Consider the following 19,534-nt stretch of genomic DNA (forward strand, 5'->3'; position numbering starts at 1 on the left):
GGAAGGGTACCACATGAGGGAGGAGGATGTCTTCCCTGTAACGCACAGCTTTGAGATTGCCTGCAATGACAACACGCTCAGTCCGATGATGCTGTGACACACCGCCCCAGACCATGATGGACCCTCCACCTCCAAATCGATCCCGCTCCAGAGTACAGGCCTCAGTGTAACGCTCATCCCTTCAATAAACGCGAATCCGACCATCACCCCTGGTGAGACAAAACCGCGACTCGTCAGTGAAGAGTACTTTTTGCCAGTCCTGTCTGGTCCAGCGACGGTGGGTTTGTGCCCATAAGCGACATTGTTGCTGATGATGTCTGGTGAGGACCTGCCTTACAACAGGCCTACAAGCACTCAGTCCAGCCTCTCTCAGCCTATTGCGGACAGTCTGAGCACTGACGGAGGGATTGTGCATTCCTGGTGTAACTCGGGCAGTTGTTGCCATCCTGTACCTGTCCTGCAGGTGTGATGTTCGGATGTACCGATCCTGTGCAGGTTTTGTTACACGTGGTCTGCCATTGCGAGGACGATCAGCTGTCCGTCCTGTCTCCCTGTAGCGCTGACTTAGGCATCTCACAGTGCGGACATTGCAATCTATTGCCCTGGCCACATCTGCAGTCCTCATGCCTCCTTGCAGCATGCCTAAGGCACGTTCACGCAGATGAGCAGGGACCCTGGGCATCTTTCTTTTGGTGTTTTTCAGAGTCAGTCCAAAGGCCTCTTTAGTGTCCTACGTTTTCATAACTGTGACCTTAATTGCCTGCCGTCTGTAAGCTGTTGGTGTCTTAACATTCCACAGGTGCATGTTCATTAATTGTTTATGGTTCATGGAACAAGCATGGGAAACAGTGTTTAAACCCTTTACAATGAAGATCTGTGAAGTTATTTGGATTTTTCTAATTATCTTTGAAAGACAGGGTCCTGAAAAAGGGAAGTTTCTTTTTTTGCTGAGGTTAGTAATGGTAAGAGTCCCTTTAATTCTGTGGTTTTACCTTCCAGAGGATGATGATGTCGAGGTCCACCTCGTTACACTTCCTGACCACGCCCGCTGTATCCTTGGCCCCGCCCCCATGCCCCACCCCCTGACTCCTGGAATGTCTCCCCTGTATCTCCATGGCAACGGGAGGTCTCAGTGACTCCAAGGGCTGACACCTCCGGAAGAAGAAATCTGCACATGGAGTGGTGGAGGTGATGATCTGAGGAGGAGACACCAGACGTTGAGAGGAAGGGAAAGGCTGATCGTTTTTTCCCCTCTTTTATAATGCATTCACAGCAATAACATGACAGCATTGACAGTCACAGATAACAACAATGTGTTTCCTCCACATACCAGTTCATTCCCAAGGCTCAGGTCTGCAAATGTGTATTTCTCTGCTGCCTTCAAGGGAACTGAAAAACAGAAGTTAAAAACAGGCATGAGAGAGAAAAGAGATTCTCCATATTGACCGATATTGCTGGTAGTGTGTGTGTGTGTGTGTGTGTGTGTGTGATGCGTATCATGTTACCTTGCAGGGGTTTGCATCGTGTTGCTCTGAAGCACAGCTTTCCTCTCTCTCTGCTGGTGAGTTTGCAGTCTGGAATGACAACAAGAGGAGGATGAAAGGAAAGACCTCCCTCTTTGAACTCTAACAAACACTCTTGAACAGCATTCTTACAGTAACTCAGAAAGCCTCTAAGAACAACTATCAAAGGATCATGATCATGACACACACTACATATACACAGTGAGGGGGAGAGCGCGAGATAGACACAGCTGCATGTGAGCTCTCACATTTTCCAACATGTTTTAAACTTGGATTTTTTTCGGGAGGGACATATACAGGATGCTACCCCACACAGCAAAACCTTCCCTCCAGATTAAAACTCCAAACCTACAACCTAATTTTGGACAAAATTACCTGGAAGGATTAATAATACCAAGGACACCATCCAACCTGGAACTGAGACAGACCAGATACAACTTCAATTAGCCCTGAGGTATGAAGTGAGAGGTGTCGAAGCATGAGCCCAACAAATGGCAGGCTACCCCACCCAAATCCAAGGGCATGGAAGCCCCCTCCTGCTGTTCAGAGACCATCTGCTGGCATTTTTTTTTAATACAAGAAATCTGCCTCCAGAAATTAAAGCTTTTCCCAAGTGGGTGTGGCACCTACTCCAGTTGCCTGCTACACTGCTGCTTGGATTCCACCTGGTGATCTGTTCAAAGTCTGCCCTGGTTGTTGCCCCTACCACACTCCCCCCTCTCTCCCGAGCTTTTGCTCACCTCCAGCACACAGGCACTGTTGGGGCAGGTAACTCTGAACTTACAATGGCTAGCCCCAAATCGTTATATTTGTTTTCTTGTGCATTTTGCTATTTGCCTCCTGCATGCTTTGCTGGCTACGAACTTTCTTTACCCAACCATGGGACAGACTATGTTTGTTCCCACACTCAGGACTCTGACTCTCTATTGGTTATACAGACTTTTGGCCTCCCATCCTATTCTAACCACTTCTCGCCAGCTTTGTATTTATGTTAACTGATGAAATTGCTGTATAATATGATCTTGTTGCCATCTAATGCACATTCAAATGTCATAAATCAACACCGCAGAGCTCTCCCTGTCCTCTGCCATGCCTTGATTGTATTACTATTGATGATATCTGGAAATGTGCATGTACACAACCCTGACCCATCTACTGTTTCTAGCCACAATTCTGACTTGTGCTTTGATATCTGCTTCACTGATTTCTGCTCTTGTAAAAGCCCGGGTTTTCTGCACGTTAACACTAGAAGCTTATTACCTACATAAGGGAGGCGAGTGGCATTTCCCATATGATCGATGAGGATCTCCATATTGCAAATGTACGGTCCCTTATTAAGAAAGTTTTGAATACTGATGTTAACCTTTCTGGTTATAACCTTTTTCGGCAAGACAGATCTTCCAAAGGTGTGGCAATCTTTACCATGGATCACCTTCAGTGCTCGTTTGTCTCCACCAAGTCTGTCCCTAAACAATTTGATTTGCTGGTTTTAAGCATTAAACCTTCAAATAGCTCTTTGTTGACTGTTGCTGGGTGTTATCGTCCTCTATCAGCACCGGCCTGTACCCTATATGCCCTAAGCACTCTCCTGGCCCCTTACACTAAGTCTGAATTTGTCCTGCTAGGTGATCTAAACTGGGACATGCCTAAACCACTTGACCAAGTGCTAAAGCAATGGGACTCCCCAAATCTTCCCCAGATTACCAATCCCACAAGGTATGACTCAAAACACTCAGAAAAGGCTACTCTCCTTGATGTTATCCTCACAAATTATCCTGAGAGGTATCAGTCTGGTGTTTTCTGTAATGACCTTAGTAATCACTGTTTTACAGCCTGTGTTCGTAATGGCTGATCAGTGAAACGACCTGTCTTGATTGGTCATAGACGCTTGCTAAAAACTTGAATGAGTAAGACGTCCTTTATGACCTGGCCTCTAAACAGGTATGGAATCAGCTTGATCCCTTCTGTCGAAGACACGTGAACCTTCTTTTTGATATTTTCAGTGACATTGTTAACAAACACGCATCCATTAAGAAAATGAAAATGAAAAACAGGTTCAGCCCCTGGCTCGACCGTGATCTGGCAGTTACTCCACTTCAAGAATTGCATTTGGCGAAAGGCTCGGCACACGCATACACTCAGGCTGACTGGCTCTCGTTCAGGCAAATGACAAATAAGTGCACTTAGACTATCCGGAAGGCCAAAGTTAGTTACTTTAAGGAGCAGTTCTCTCTGTGGGTCTAACCCCAAGAAGTTCTGGAAAACGATTAAAGACCTGGAGAATAAACCCTCGTCCTCACAGCTGCCCATGTCCCTTAACGTTGATGATATGGTTGTTACTGACAAGAAGCACATGGCTGAGCTTTTTAAATCAAGTCATTAAGTCAGGATTCCTATTTGACTCAGACATGCCTCCTTGCCTGTCCAACATTTCCTCATCTCTTGGAAGGCAGCCACAGTTCATCCTTTATTTAAAGGGGGAGATCAAGCTGATCCTAACTGTTACAGGCCTATTTCTATTTTTCCCTGTTTACCAAAGGTGTTGGAAAACTTGTCAATAATCAATTGACTTGCTTTCTTGATGTCTATAGTATTCTCTCTGGTATGCAATCTGGTTTCCACTCAGGTTATGTATGTGTCACTGCAACCTCAAAAGTCCTCAATGATGTCACCATTGCCCTTGATTCTAAGCAATGTTGTGCTGTTATTTTTATTGACTTGACAAACGCTTTTGATACCATTCCATTCTTGTGGGCCGGCTAAGGAGTATTGGTGTCTCCGAGGGGTCTTTGGCCTGGTTTGCTAACTACCGCTCTCAAAGAGTGCAGTGTATGAAGTCAGAACAGCTGCTGTCTCAGCCACTGCCTGTCACCAAGGGTGTACCCCAAGGCTCAATCCTAGGCCCCACGCTCTTCTCAATTTACATCAACATAGCTCAGGCAGAAGGAAGCTCTCTCATCCATATATATGTAGATGATAGTCATGCTCAGCTGGCCCCTCCCCGGGATGTTTTGTTAAATGCTCTACGACAAAGAATTTTAGTATCCAACAAGCTTAGTCTACCCTTAACCGTGTTCTGAACACCTCCAAAACAAAGGTCATGTGGTTTGGTAAGAAGAATGCCCCTCTCCCCACAGGTGTGATTACTACCTCTGATGGTTGAGAGCTTGAGGTAGTCACCTCATATAAGTACTTGGGAGTATGGCTAGACGGTACACTGTCCTTCTCTCAGCACATATCAAAGCTGCAGGCTAAAGTTAAATCTCCTCTTTCACTAACCCTGATTCAGATGATTCAGATGACCACCCTACCCATGCTAGATTACAGACATATCATTTATAGATCGGCAGGTAAGGGTGCTCTCAAGTGGCTAGATGTTCTTTACCATTCGGCCATCAGATTTGCCACCAATGCTCCTTCTAGGACACATCACTGCACTCTATACTCCTCTGTAAACTGGTCATCTCTATATACCCGTCGCAAGAACCACTGGTTGATGCTCATTTATAAAACCCTCTTAGGCCTCACTCCACCCTATCTAAGATATTTACTGCAGCCCTCATCCTCCACATACAACACCCGTTCTGCCAGTCACATTCTGTTAAAGGTCCCCAAAGCGCACACATCACTGGGTCGCTCGTTTTTTCAGTTGGCTGCATCTAGAGACTGGAATGACCTGCAACAAACACTCAAACTGGACAGTTTTATCTCAATTTCTTAATTCAAAGACTCAAATCATGGACACTTACTGACAGTTTTGGCTGCTTTGCGTGATGTATTGTTGTCTCTAACTTCTTGCCCTTTGTGCTGTTATCTGTGCCCACTAATGTTTGTACTATGCTTTGTGCTGCTGCCATGTTGCTACAATGCTGTGTTGTCATGTGTTGTTGTCTTCTTAGGTCTCTCTTTATGTAGTCTTGTGTTGTCTCTCTTGTCGTGATGTGAGTTGTCATATTATTAATCCCAGCCCCCGTCCCCGCTGGAGGGTTTTTGCCTTGCCGTCATTGTAAATAATAATTTGTTCTTAACGGACTTGCCTAGTTAAATAAATAAAAATAAAAAACACACCCTTGGACTGTATGAAGGCATGCTAATAAATGATTTAGCTATGTATCAGACAAGGCCAGCTCTCTTTACTGCTAACAAAGAGCATATTTTAAAATGTCAATTGTTAAGTTAACCAATTAAAGTCTAAGAGTGGGTGATGATTCAGAGAGCTAACAGGTTGGCTGCTCTCCCTGCATGTGCACACACAAAGCTATAAAAGCCATCTAATGTTCTAACACATTGATGTTCTTTTCAGCTCACTGATTACCATTATGGGCCATCTGCAGCTCAGTTCTAAGTGGATAGTGTGTGCGCGATTTGTGTTCTAAGCCCACGGATATGTGTGTGTGATTAACAAATAGTGGTGGGGGGGAAACAAGTTACTTATCATGTTATTATTTTTTAGACATAATATTTAACTCAAATTTTGTTTAAAAAAAAGAAGTTTACACACACAAACACACTGTATGAAACATTAGGAACACTTGCTCTTTCCATGACAGACTGACCAGGTTAAAGCTATAATCCCTTATTGACGTCACCTATTAAATCCAGTGAGTCTGTCAAGAACGGCAACGGTGCTGGGTTTTTCATGATCAACAGTTGGTGTGTATCAAGAATGGTCCACCACCCAAAGGACATCCAGTCAACTTGACCAATGCTTCCCACAGTTGTCAACATGGGCCAGAATCCCTTTGGAATGCTTTCGACACCTAGAGTCCATGCCCTGACAAATTGAGGCTGTCAACTCACTATTAGGAAGGTTTTCCTGTTTTGGACACACCTACTCATTCCAGGGTTTTTATTTTTAATATTTTCTACATTGTAGAATAATAGTGAAGACTGTGGAACTGTGAAAACTGTGAAACTGAAATAACACATATGGAATCATGTAGTAACCAAAATAAGTGCTAAATCAAAATATATTTTCAATTTTGGATTCTTCATAGTAGCCACTATTTGCCTTGGTGACAGCTTTGCACACTCTTGGCATTTCCACAACCTGCTTCATGGAGGTAGTCACCTGGAATGGATTTCAATTAACAGGTGTGCCTTGATAAAAGTTAATTTGTGGAATTTCTTTCCTCCTTAATGCGTCTGAGCCAATCAGTTGTGACAAGGTAGGAGTCGTGTACAGAAGATAGCCCTATTTGGTGAAAGACCAAGCCCATATTATGAAGGTCAGTCAATCCGGAAAACTTCCAAGAACTTTGAAAGTTTCTTCAAGTGCAGTCGCAAAAACCATCAAGAGCTATGATGAAACTGGCTATCATGAGGACCACCACAGGAAAGGAAGACCCAGAGATTACTTCTGCTGCAGAGGATTAGTTCATTACAGTTACCAACCTCAGAAATTGCAGCCCAAAAAAATGCTTCAGAGTTAAATGAACAGACACATCTCAACATCCAACTGGACTGCGTGAATTAGGCCTTCATGGTCAAATTGCTGCAAAGAAACCACTACTAAAGGACACCAATAAGTAGTAGAGATTTGCTTGGTCGAAGAAACACAAGCAATAGACATTAGACCGGAAGAATGTATCCTTTGGTCTGTTTAGTCTAAATTTGAGACTTTTGGTTCCAACCGCCGTGTCTTTGTGAGACGCAGAGTAGGTGAACGGATGATCTCCGCATGTGTGGTTCCCACAGTGAAGCATGGAGGGGGTGCTTTGCTTGTGACACTGACTTATTTAGAATGCAAGGCGCACTGTATTTCTGATCAATTTTATGTTATTTAAATGAATTTTTTTGTTGCTTTTCTATGTCCTTGTTATTGATAGAAAAGCTGTCCATTAATATGTTATATATATATTTGCTACTGTAGGTAGCCTTACCAAGCGCTAGTCGGCTGTACCTGTGTCAATACTTTATTATTTTCTTCATCCTATAGCTTGTTTTCCACTTTTTTTCTAGTGAACCAACACATTTTCATCACTTCTACTACCCCTGAAGTAGAAGTCTCTCTACAGCAGACATAGTGAGCAATATGTTTGGAACATCAAATTGCAGTATTGAATCGCAATACATATAGAAACGTGAGAATCTCATTACATATCGGCACCTAAGTGTTGTGATAATATCATAATGTGAGATCCTTGGCAATTCCCATCCCTATTAACAAACAGCAATTACTATTATAGAAGGAAAACATGATGTAGCTTAATGTATTGTATGGAGCCAACTAGCACTTCTACGCCAGCCGCAGGCTGTGAACTAGTATGATCGCAGAGGAACACAGAAAGGAAGAGGGAGAACAATGGAAAGAGGGGGAGGAAAGGACAAGAGATAGTATTGGCAGAGGAGTGCGGATATTGACGCTGTGTGCATTATCGAGTCATCCTGCTGTGGCTAATTAGCTCGTCAGCAGTGTGGCGTAGCACACCTACTGGGGCAGCTGTCTGCAAGACACACACACTTGCACACACACTTGAGGAAGAATAACCACCACAGATAGCCATTCTGATTAAATGTGAATGTGTAATGTTATGGGGGCAAGTCTACTGTGCTGGGGGGGGGGGGGGTCTCTTTTCCACTCTGTTCTGGTCACTGCCACCTTATCAGACATGGAATTGTGGCGGTATAACAGAGCAAAAATGAGCAAAGTGACCGACTTCCAGACATGCCACCCCTGTGGTGTGTGTGGTGATTCCTGGAACTATAATATAACACACTGATCTAGGGAGTGGCTAAAAGTTCACTCTGCACTCGGCTATGTGTCCTGGCCACCGACCACGCCACTGGTCATCAGTCATGAAGCTGGTTCCCACGGGGATAGTTTAACCAGCCTCGCAGAGAGCTGAATAACATGAGCTGGATCTGAATCAAGGTACACTATATACATATACAGACACAAAAATGTGGACACCCCTTCAAATTTGTGGTTTCTGCCATTTCAGCCACACCTGTTGCTGACAGGTGTTTAAAATCGAGCACACAGTCATGCAAACTCCATAGACAAACATCGGCAGTAGAATGGCCTTACTGAAGAGCTCAGTGACTTTCAACGTGGCACCATCATAGGATGCCACCTTTCCAACAAGTCAATTGGTCAAATTTCTGCCCTGCTAAAGATGCCCTGGTCAACTGTAAGTTTTGTTATTGTGAAGTGGAAATGTCTAGGAGAAACAATGGCTCAGCCACGAAGTGGTAAGCCAAACAAGCTCACAGAACAGGAGCGGCGAGTAATGAAGCGCGGTAGTGACACATACAGTTGAAGTCTGAAGTTTACATACACCTTAGCCAAATATATTTAAACTCAGTTTGACAATTCCTGACATTTAATCCTCGTAAAAATTCCCTGTCTAAGGTCAGTTAGGATCACCACTTCCTCCAAACATAACGATGGTCATTACGGCCAAACAGACACATTTGTGGCCCGCTGGAGGTCATTTTGCAGGGCTCTGGCAGTGCACCTCCTTGCACAAAGGCGGAGGTAGCGGTCCTGCTGCTGGGTTGTTGCCCTCCTACGGCCTCCTCCACGTCTCCTGATGTACTGGCCTGTCTCCTGGTAGCGCCTCCATGCTCTGGTTACTACGCTGACAGACACAGCAAACCTTCTTGCCACAGCTCGCATTGATGTGCCATCCTGGATGAGCTGCACTACCTGAGCCACTTGTGTGGGTTGTAGACTCCGTCTCATGCTACCACTAGAGTGAAAGCACCGCCAGCATTCAAAAGTGACCAAAACATCAGCCAGGAAGCATAGGAACTGAGAAGTGGTCTGTGGTCACCACCTGCAGAATCACTTCTTTATTGGGGGTGTCTTGCTAATTGCCTATAATTTCCACCTTTTGTCTATTCCATTTGCACAACAGCATGTGAAATTTATTGTCAATCAGTGTTGCTTCCTAAGTGGACAGTTTGATTTCACAGAAGTGTGATTGACTTGGAGTTACATTGTGTTGTTTAAGTGTTCCCTTTATTTTTTTGAGCAGTGTAGATACTTTTGTACCCGTTTCCTCCAGCATCTTCACAAGGTCCTTTGCTGTTGTTCTGGGATTGATTTGCACTTTTAGCACCAAAATACATTCATCTCTTGAGATGGAACGCGACTCCTTCCGGAGCGGTATGACGGAAGGAGGTACATCCACAGGTACGACTCCAATTGACTCAAATGATGTGGAGGTCCACAATTATTTTCTGAGGTCTTGGCTGATTTCTTTTGATTTTCCCATGATGTCAAGCAAAGAGGCACTGAGTTTGAAGCTAGGCCTTGAAATACATCCACAGGTACACATCCAATTGACTCAAATTATGTCACTATGACCCACTGGAATTGTGATAGTGAATTAGAAGTGAAATAATCTGTCTGTAAACAATTGTTGGAAAAATGACTTGTCATGCAAAGTAGATGTCCTAACCGACTTGCCAAATCTATAGTTCGTTAACAAGAAATGTGTGGAGTGGTTGAAAAACGAGTTTTAATGACTCCAACCTAAGTGTATGTAAACTTCCGACTTCAACTGTACTGCCAAGTTCCAAACTGCCTATAGAAGCAACGTCAGCACAATAACTGTTCGTTGGGAGCTTCATGAAATGGGTTTGCATGGCCGAGCAGCCTCACACAAGCATAAGATCACCATGCGCAATGCCAAGCGTCAGCTGGAGTGGTGTAAAGCTCGCCGCTATTGGACTCTGGAGCAGTAGAAACGCATTCTCTGGAGTGATGAATCACGCTTCACCATCTGGCAGTCTGACAGACGAATCTGGGTTTGGCGGATGCCAGGAGAACGCTACCTGCCCGAATACATAGTGACAACTGTAAAGTTTAGTGGAGGAGGAATAATGGTCTGGGGCTGTTTTTCATGTTTCGGGCTAGGCCCCTTAGTTCCAGTGAAGCAAAATCTTAACGCCATAGCATACAATGACATTCTAGATGATTGTGCTTCCAACTTTGTGGCAACAGTTTGGGGAAGACCCTTTCCTGTTTCAGCATGACAGGATTTTGCTTCACTGGAACTAAGGGGCCTAGCCCGAAACATGAAAATCAGCCCCAGACCCCCGTGCACAAAGCGATGTCCATACAGAAATGGTTTGTCGAGATCGGTGTGGAAAAACTTGAAAAAAAAAAAACTGGCCTGCATAGAGCCCTGACCTCAACCCCATCGAACACCTTTGGGATGAATTGGAATGCCGACTGCGAGCTAGGCCTAATCACCCAACAGTACCCGACCTCACTAACGCTTGTGGCTGAATGGGGGGCGGTCGCATAACTATAGGATAGCATAAAAAGCCACCAATTGTAAGCCGCTCTGGATAAGACTGTCTATTAAATGACTAAAATGTGATTCTAAAATGTTCTGTGACTTAGGAGCATAGACCAAATGAAGGGCTCCCGAGTGGCGCAGTGGTCTAAGACACTGCATCTCAGTGCAAGAGGCATGCATCACTGCAGTACCTGGTTCGAATCCAGGCTGCATCACATCCGGCAGTGATTGGGAGTCCCATAGGGCGACGCACAATTGGCCCAGTGACGTCCGGGTTTGGCCGGGGTAGGCCGTCATTGTAAATAAGAAATTGTTCTTACTTGCTTAGTTAAATAAAGGATAAATTAAAGTCAAATCAAGGTAGCCCCTCCAAACAAGTAAACCTCACTGATCAAACCACCAAAAGGCATCTATCTAATGAACTTAACAGCTGTACAACACAACACAAACCAATCCAGTGGATGAAGTGAAACATTCCTAAGCCAGTCTGCCACATGGCTAACTAGGAAATGACTTAGTTTCCACAGACAAGATATCACCTAGTGATAGACTCCTCAGCAACACAAAAATCTAAATCAAATCCTTCCAAATTAAATGACAGAAAGACACAGAGCGAAAGAATTAAGAGAAAAGAGTGAAATGCCACAAACTGAAACTTCTTAAGTCAAGCATCTTTGAATGGAAATGCACAAATCAAAAGCTGAGACCGAAATGTTAGTCATCCAGTAAATGAGTGTAAGACTATTTGTAGTCCCTTCTGAGATGGCTACGGAGAGCAGAGAGGGACAAACCTTTGTCTTCTGCTGGGTTTATACACTTGTGTAGTCTCCACTGTTTACTGCTGCTAGAGACCTGTGCAATGTGAAACTCACGCACCCCAGCCTCGCTCTGTAGAGAGAGAGAGAGAGAGCGCGAATATGTATCATAACGACCAGCATTTAAAGTCAACACATTGAACAGCAATGTCTGTCATAACCTTCATGTGTACATCAAATCTTCACATCAGCATACTTGTACAGAACACAAAAGCGGAACCTTGAATAACAATGTTCCATCAAACATCAGCTTAACTGCGAGTGAGTGTGTGACTGAAATAGTATGTGTGTGTATGAGTATTACAATGGAACGTGTTAGTGTGTGTATATAGCATGCTTGTGGAGCTCACCGAGTTGATGTTCTCCACGTCAACAAACACCAGCATGCTGCCGTTCCTCTCCTCCTCCTCAGGCAGTGTGTTACTACGACAAGCTGTGGCCCGAACAGACAGCGAACGACTCGCACAAATAAATACTGTGTGACGCAACACCCTGTGACTAGGGAGAGAGAGAGGGGTTTGAGATGGAGGAAAGCAGAGAACATGAGTGGAGTGACAGAAGGAGAGCAGAAGTTAGATGGAGGGATGGTAAAAAGAGAAACGGGTGGAGGGAACGAGAGACGAGGAAAGAGATTGAGTTCATGTAATGCATTTCCAACTCATAATCGTCGTGCTTAGTAATGCAGCAGGCTCACCATAATTGAAACTACAGAAACCACGTTACAAGTAAACCATTTGATTTAAACAGATGATCAGGCACATTCTGTAAAATGCGAAAGGTCCTTTAACAGAAAAATGTATTACTTTCTAAAGTAGAATGATATGGCTTTTCAAAAGTGCCACAATTTGATCTCATTCGATCTCCAATGAGCAAATGTTTTATTTTATTTCACCTCATTGAACAAGTTGAGAACAAGTTTACAACTGCAACCTGGCCAAGATAAAGCAAAGCAGTGCGACACAAACAGAGCTACACATGGAATAAACAAACGTACAGTCAATAACACAATAGAAAAAATCTATATACAGTGTGTGCAAATTAGGTAAGATTAGGGAGGTAAAGCAATTAAACACTGGAGTGATAGATGTGCAGAAGATGAATGTGCAAGTAGAGATACTGGGGTAAAAAGGAGCAACAAAAAAAACAATACGGGGATGAGGTAGTTGGATGGGCTATTTACAGATGGGCTATGTACAGTACAGGTGGGCTATGTACAGGTGCAGTGATCTGTGAGCTGCTCTGACAGCTGATGCCTAAAGTTAGTTAGGGAGATATGGGTCTCCAGCTTCAGTGATTTTTGCAATTCGATCCAGTCATTGGCAGCAGAGAACTGGAAGGAAAGGCGGCCAAAGGAGGAATTGGCTTTGAGGGTGACCAGTGAAATAAACCTGCTGGAGCGCATGCTACGGGTGGGTGCTGCTATGGTGACCAGTGAGCTGAGATAAGGCCGCGCTTTATCTCGCAAAGACTTATCGATGACCTGGAACCAGTGGGTTCGGCGACGAATATGAAGCGAGGGCCAACCAACGAGCGCAAACAGGTCGCAGTGGTGGGTAGTATATGGTGATTTGGTGACAAAACGGATGGCACTGTGATAGCAAATTGGATGCAGTCTGAGTAGAGTGTTGGAGGCTATTTTGTAAATTACATCACCGAAGTCAAGGATCAGTAGGATTGTCAGTTTTACGAGGGTGTGTTTGGCAGCATGAGTGAAGGATGCTTTGTAGCGAAATAGGAAGCCGATTCTAGATTTAATTATGGATTGGATATGCTTAATGCGCGTCTGGAAGGAGAGTTTACAGGCTAACCAGACACCGAGGTATTTGTAATTGTCCACATATTCTAAGTCAGAACCGTCCAGAGTAGGTGATGCTGGACTGGCGGGCAGGTGGGGCCAGCGATCAGTTGAAGAGCATGCATTTAGTTTTACTTGCATTTAAAAGCAGTTGGAGGCCACAGAAGGAGTTTTGTATGGCATTGAAGCTCGTCTGGAGGTTAACTAACACAGTGTCCAAGAAGGGCCAGAAGTACACAGAATGGTGTCGACAGTATAGAGGTGGATCAGAGAATCACCCGCAGCAAGAGCAAAATCATTGATGTATACAGAGAAAAGAGTCGGCCCGAGAATTGAACACTGTGGTATCCCCATAGAGACTGCCAGAGGTCCGAACAACAGGACCTCCGATTTCACACACTGAACTCTGAGAAGCAGTTGGTGAACCAGGCGAGGCAGTAATTTGAAAAACCAAGGCTGTTGAGTCTGCCAATAAGAATGTGGTGATTGACAGAGTCGAAAGCCTTGGCCAGGTCGATAAAAACGGCTGCACAGTATTGTCTTTTATCGGTGGTGGTTATGATATCGTTTAGGACCTTGAGCGTGGCTGATGTGCACCCATGACCAGCTCGGAAACCAGAATGCATAGCGGAGAAGGTACGGTGGGATTGGAAATGGTCGTTGATCTGTTTGTTAACTTGGCTTTCAAAGACCTTAGAAAGGCAGGGTAGGATAGATATAGGTCTGTAGCAGTTTGGGTCTAGAGTGTCTCCCCCTTTGAAGAGGATGACTGCGGCAGCTTTCCAATCTTTGGGGATCTCAGACGATACGAAAGAGAGGTTGAACAGGCTAGTAATAGGGGTTGCAACAATTGCGTTGGATAATTTTAGAAAGAGAGGGTCCAGATTGTCTAGACCAGCTGATTTGTAGGGGTCCAGATTTTGCAACTCTTTCAGAACATCAGCTATCTGGATTTTTCGGTGATGACAGTGTTTCCTAGCCTCAGTGCAGTGGGCAGCTGGGAGGAGGTGCTCTTATTCTCCATGGACTTTACTGTCCCAGAACAGTTTGTGCTACAGGACGCAAAGTTCTGTTTGAAAAAGCTAGCGTTAGCTTTCCTAACTGCCTGTGTATATTTGTTCCTAACTTCCCTGAAAAGTTGCATATCGCGCAGGCTATTCGATGCTAATGCGGTACACCACAGGATGTTTTTGTGCTGGTCAAGGGCAGTCAGGTCTGGAGTGAACCAAGGGTTATATCTGTTCATGGTTGCATGCTTGTGAAGAAAGCACTTTTAAAAAAGTGAAGAAAGCACTTTTAAAGAATAACCAGGCATTCTCTACTGGCGGAATGAGGTCAATATCCTTCCAGGATACCCGGGCCAGGTCGTTTATAAAGGCCTGCTCGCTGAAGTGTATTAGGGAGTGTTTGAGAGTGATGAGGGGTGGTCGTTTGATCGCGGACCCATTACGGACGCAGGCAATGAGGCAGTGATCGCTGAGATCCTGGTTGAAGACAGCAGAGGTGTATTTAGAGGGCAGGTTGTTCAGGATGATATCTATGAGGGTGCCCGTGTTTACGGATTTGGGGTTGTACCTGGCAGGTTCATTGATAATTTGTGTGAGATTGAGGGCATCTAGCTTAGATTGTAGGACAGCCAAGGTGTTAAGCATGTCCCAGTTTAGGTCACCTAACAATACGAGCTCTGAAGATAGATGGGGGGGGCAATCAATTCACATATGGTGTCCAGGGCACAGCTGGGGGCTGAAGGTGGTCTATAACAAGTGACAATGGTTAGAGACTTGTTTCTGGAAAGGTGGATTTTTAAAAGTAGAATCTCAAATTGTTTGGGCACAGACCTGGATAGTTAGACAGAACTCTGCAGGCTCTCTCTGCAGTAGATTACAACTCCGCCCCCTTGGCAGTTCTATCTTGCCGGAAAATGTTATAGTTAGGGATGGAAATTTCAGGATTTTTGGTGGCCTTCCTAAGCCAGGATTCAGACACGGCTAGGACATCCGGGTTGGCAGAGTGTGCTAAAGCAGTGAATAAAACAAACTTAGGGAGGAGGCTTCTAATGTTAACATGCATGAAACCAATGCTTTTACGGTTACAGAAGTCAACAAATGAGAGCACCTGGGGAATGGGAGTGGAGCTAGGCGCTGCAGGGCCTGGATAAACCTCTACATCACCAGAAGAACAGAGGAGGAGTAGGATAAGGGTACGGCTAAAGGCTATAAGAACTGGTTATCTAGTGCATTCGGAACAGAGTAAAAGGAGCAGGTTTCTGGGCGTGGAAGAATAGATTCAACGCATAATGTACAGACAATGGTATGGTAGGATGTGAATACAGTGGAGGTAAACCTAAGCATTGAGTGACGATGAGAGGTTGTCTCTAGAGACACCATTTAAAGCAGGTGAGGTAACTGCATGTGTGGGAGGTGGAACAAAAGGGCTAGCTAAGGCATATTGACCAGGGCTGGAGGCTCTACAGTGAAATAAGACAATCACTAACCAAAACAGCAATGGACAAGGCATATTGACATTAGGGCGAGGCATGCATAGCCGAGTTATCATAGGGACCAGTGAGTAGCTAGGCGAGCTGGAGACACGGCGATTCAGACAGCTAGCTGGCCGGGGCTAGCAGAAGGGCCTTAGGGGGACGTCGCGACGGAAGAGTCAGTTGTAGCCCCCGCGGATGGTTACGTCAGCAGACCAGTCGTGATGGATCGGCAGGGCTCCGTGTAGGCAGTAAAAGGGTCCAGGCCAATTGGTAAAATAGGTATTGTAGCTGGCAAAATAGGTATTGTAGCCCAAGAAATTGGCTGATGGACCTCTTCAGCTAACAGTCCGATATACTCTAGACAGCTAGTGGGCCGCGGCTAGCGGATGGGCCTTTCAGGGGACGTCGCAACGGACGAGCCTGTTGAAACCCCTTCAGGCAGATTACTTCTGTAGACCAGTCGTGATGGATCGGCGGGGCTCTATGTCGGCAGTAAAAGGTTTCCAGGACAATTTGCAAAATAGGTATTGTAGCCCAAGGAGTGCCTGATGGACCTCTTCAGCTAGCCGGGAGATGGGCCTAGCACGAGGCTAGTTCCAGGCTAACTGGTACTTGCTTCGGGACAGAGACGTTAGCCAGGAGTAGCCACTCGGATAGCAGCTAGCTAGCTGCGATGATCCAGGTGAAAAGATTCAGAGCTTGCAGTAGGAATCCGGAGACATGGAGATTTGGTGGAGAAAAAGCAGTCCGGTATGCTCTGGGTTGAATCTCGCTGTGCATACTGGCAGGAGTTGACTGGGCTAAGGTTAGCTGATGACCGCTAGCAGTGGCTAACTGACTACTAGCTAGTTAGCTGGCTAGCTTCTGTTGGGAGTTCTGGTTCTAAAGTATAGAAAATAGCAGATGCATACCACATTGGGTGAGGTGGGTTGTTGAAATGTTGAAATTGAGGTTTAAAATTGTAAAAATATATACAAAGAAAAAATATATATACACGGGACACAACAATACAAAGACGTCAGAACTGCTACGTCATCTTGGGTCTGACTACAAGCAGTGAACACTGATTTTAAAGCAAGACTGACACATGCAGGTGTACATTCAGGATAACTAGGAGACTTAGAAATACACACCTGTATTGAAATGATACCCAATACGCTTCAGGCAGTGCTTAAGTTTGGCCGGTACTCATCGTAAGTTTTCTACTGCTTGACTACACCCATCAAGTCCACTCGAACAGAATAGTTGCTCTAAAATATGTGAAATTAAAACTTTTTCATTCAACTTCAACTACTTTCTCCCCTTAGCGCTTCGTGTTACACTATTTGGCTTGTGCAATGTGTATTGACTAATGACTGAATACCAGTCTTCTCTTCCTCTACCTGATCTTAACTTGTGTAGTTTTGTGTGAAGACTTCAAACGTAGGCAGCTTTCACCATTTTTTTTTAGGATTCTATCAGCTCCAATCCATCTTTTATTAAAAAAATTATAATGAGATAGTTTCTTGCATTCATGTCTTGCATCAGGCAGCTTCCCCAAGGTCCTACCTGAATAGAATAGCCTGCTCTCTCTTCTACCTGATTAACAGGCAGATCTCTCCCATTTCTGGATGGCTGGTGTAAGCCTAATGTGCAATGAGTAAGAGGCCTCTCTCTTTAATAACTCTGCCCTATCGGATTATGAAAGGTTGCTCTTTCGCTCTCCCCAACCTGATTTGGATTCTCTTCCCTGCTTTAATGGCTGGTCCAATGTGGCTTTTCAATACGCAGTGCGTATCATACTTTGTTCTTGAATAACTCTCCCATACCTGATCTTGGCTTGTGTAGTGAATATCCTACCTGATCTTGCCTCCCTTCTCGGCGCTCTCGTAGTAGAATAGGAAGTGGATCTCGTGGACTCCTTCCTGGTCCGGTCCTCTCAGCCACAGGGGCAGCTGGGTAGATTCTCCAGGCTTTAGTGTCCCCTCTCCTAGAGGGATCTCCGTTATCCCTTTACCCCCCATACCCGCACCGGACACTCCTCCTCCCCTCAACCCTGTCCCTGACCCAAAGTCCCCCTCTGAAACCAGTGTCACCGCGGCAACAGACCCGGGCGTGGCGCCAGGGGGTGTGGCCAGGGTCTTGTAGGCAGAGCAGTTTTCAAAAGAGGTGGGGCTGAGGGGGGTGAGAGGTGTGGCTAAGGAGGAGCTTCCAAAGGTAAAGAAGTCTGGGTGCGTGGACGCCACCCGCAGGCCACACAGGGTAACGCGACTCATGTTACAGAACTCCACGTAAGCCTTCCTGATCTCACCACATAGCAGGGCAGTAGGGAACTGGAGGAAGAATACCTGGGGGGGAGAAATGGGAGAGCGAGGAAGAGGGGTGGGATAGTGATAGAGAAATGGGGACAGAGAGAGGTTAGTTAGTGTGTGACCAGTTACAGTGTAACAGCCCTTCTCATGAGATTGGCAGATATATAAAGCAGTGATAGGGAGGGACTTGGCTGCCAGTCATTTGAATATAGACTAGTCTGAATCCATCCCATAATTACTCATATACTGCCCAGTTCAATCTAAATGGTAATACATCGCAGAAATTGAAAAAGTAGATGGGAAAAATGGTAGATGAAATCTACCACAGACCAATTCACATCGCTGGTATGAAACCATCAGTCATACAGGGAAAGAGGAGGGCAGACAGCAGAGGATAAAGGACGAGCCCTGAATCAAATCATTTACCCCCTGGCCATTCCTGTGAATCTAAGAATTACTTCCACCAATCCAATCCTCTCAGATCTACAGAAGTGTCCAGTGAGTAGGGACCTAGAGATCAAGGGGCTAAGGGTTGATTTGGAATTGAGTGAATACCTCTAGCAGGGGCATGGGAGGGGTGATGGTGGGGTCAAGACGTCGGTCAGGACCGTGACTGACTGAGGTCTTCTCCTCTTTGGTCTGGTTCAACCGCGGTCCCTGGATCTCTAGGTCCTGTCGACCACGAACTGAAGTCCCCTCTGCCGCTGAGGGACCTGTTGAGAGGACCGCAACCGTCAGGTGAGCGGGACCAAAACAGGATTATAAACCAGGTGGTTCAAGCCCTGAATGCTGATTGGTTGAAAGCCGTGGTATATCAGGTCCTATTCCTCGTGAATGACAGAAAATTACTATTTACTGGTCTAGTTACGTTTGTAACCCGTTTATAATAGCAATAAGGCACCTCGGGGGTTTGTGGTATTATGGCCAATATACCACAGCTAAAGTCTGTATCCAGGCACTCCGTGTAAGCTGTGCTAAGAACAGCCCTTAGCCATGGTATATTGGCAATGTACCACACACACCACACACCCTTGGGCCTTATTGCTTAATTATAGTACTGGTTTCACTGTGTGTGTGACTACATGACCATGTGTATGTTACCTTCGCTCTGTGAGGCTGCGGTGCTGTTAATAGTAGTGTCTCCAGTAGAGGAGGTGGAGGCCAGGTTATAGACTAGACCCAGGATGTTGAGCTGACCTGTCTGGTGGGGCAGCAGCTTCAGACGAGCCTGAGGGAGGTGACAGAGAGGAATCAGACAGAAGAAATTGAAAGACTTTTAAGAAGAAAAAGAAGAGCGACTGAGGGTCGGACATAGAGAGAAGTCACAGAAAATTAGGGTGAGAGGAAAGACAGCAAGAAGAGAGAACTAGAGAA

The 19,534-nt window shown here is 45.3% G+C and overlaps 1 protein-coding gene across 2 annotated transcripts in view; it reads right to left on the reverse strand.

The window, feature by feature from the left end:
- Positions 1-19,534, reverse strand: part of LOC120052628 (trafficking protein particle complex subunit 8-like) — a 73,532-nt gene that overhangs the window by 14,011 nt on the left and 39,987 nt on the right. For both annotated transcript variants that reach the window (XM_038999654.1, XM_038999655.1), the window contains 8 exons: positions 19,262-19,388; positions 18,716-18,873; positions 17,709-18,196; positions 11,943-12,090; positions 11,569-11,665; positions 1,506-1,574; positions 1,331-1,389; positions 993-1,196 (listed from right to left, as the gene is read on the reverse strand). In XM_038999654.1, coding sequence (XP_038855582.1) covers positions 993-1,196; positions 1,331-1,389; positions 1,506-1,574; positions 11,569-11,665; positions 11,943-12,090; positions 17,709-18,196; positions 18,716-18,873; positions 19,262-19,388 — 1,350 coding nt within the window. The remainder of the gene's footprint in view (positions 1-992; positions 1,197-1,330; positions 1,390-1,505; positions 1,575-11,568; positions 11,666-11,942; positions 12,091-17,708; positions 18,197-18,715; positions 18,874-19,261; positions 19,389-19,534) is intronic.

The sequence above is a fragment of the Salvelinus namaycush genome, chromosome 8, assembly GCF_016432855.1.
Source record: "Salvelinus namaycush isolate Seneca chromosome 8, SaNama_1.0, whole genome shotgun sequence".
In the NCBI taxonomy this organism is placed as follows: Eukaryota; Metazoa; Chordata; class Actinopteri; order Salmoniformes; family Salmonidae; genus Salvelinus; species Salvelinus namaycush.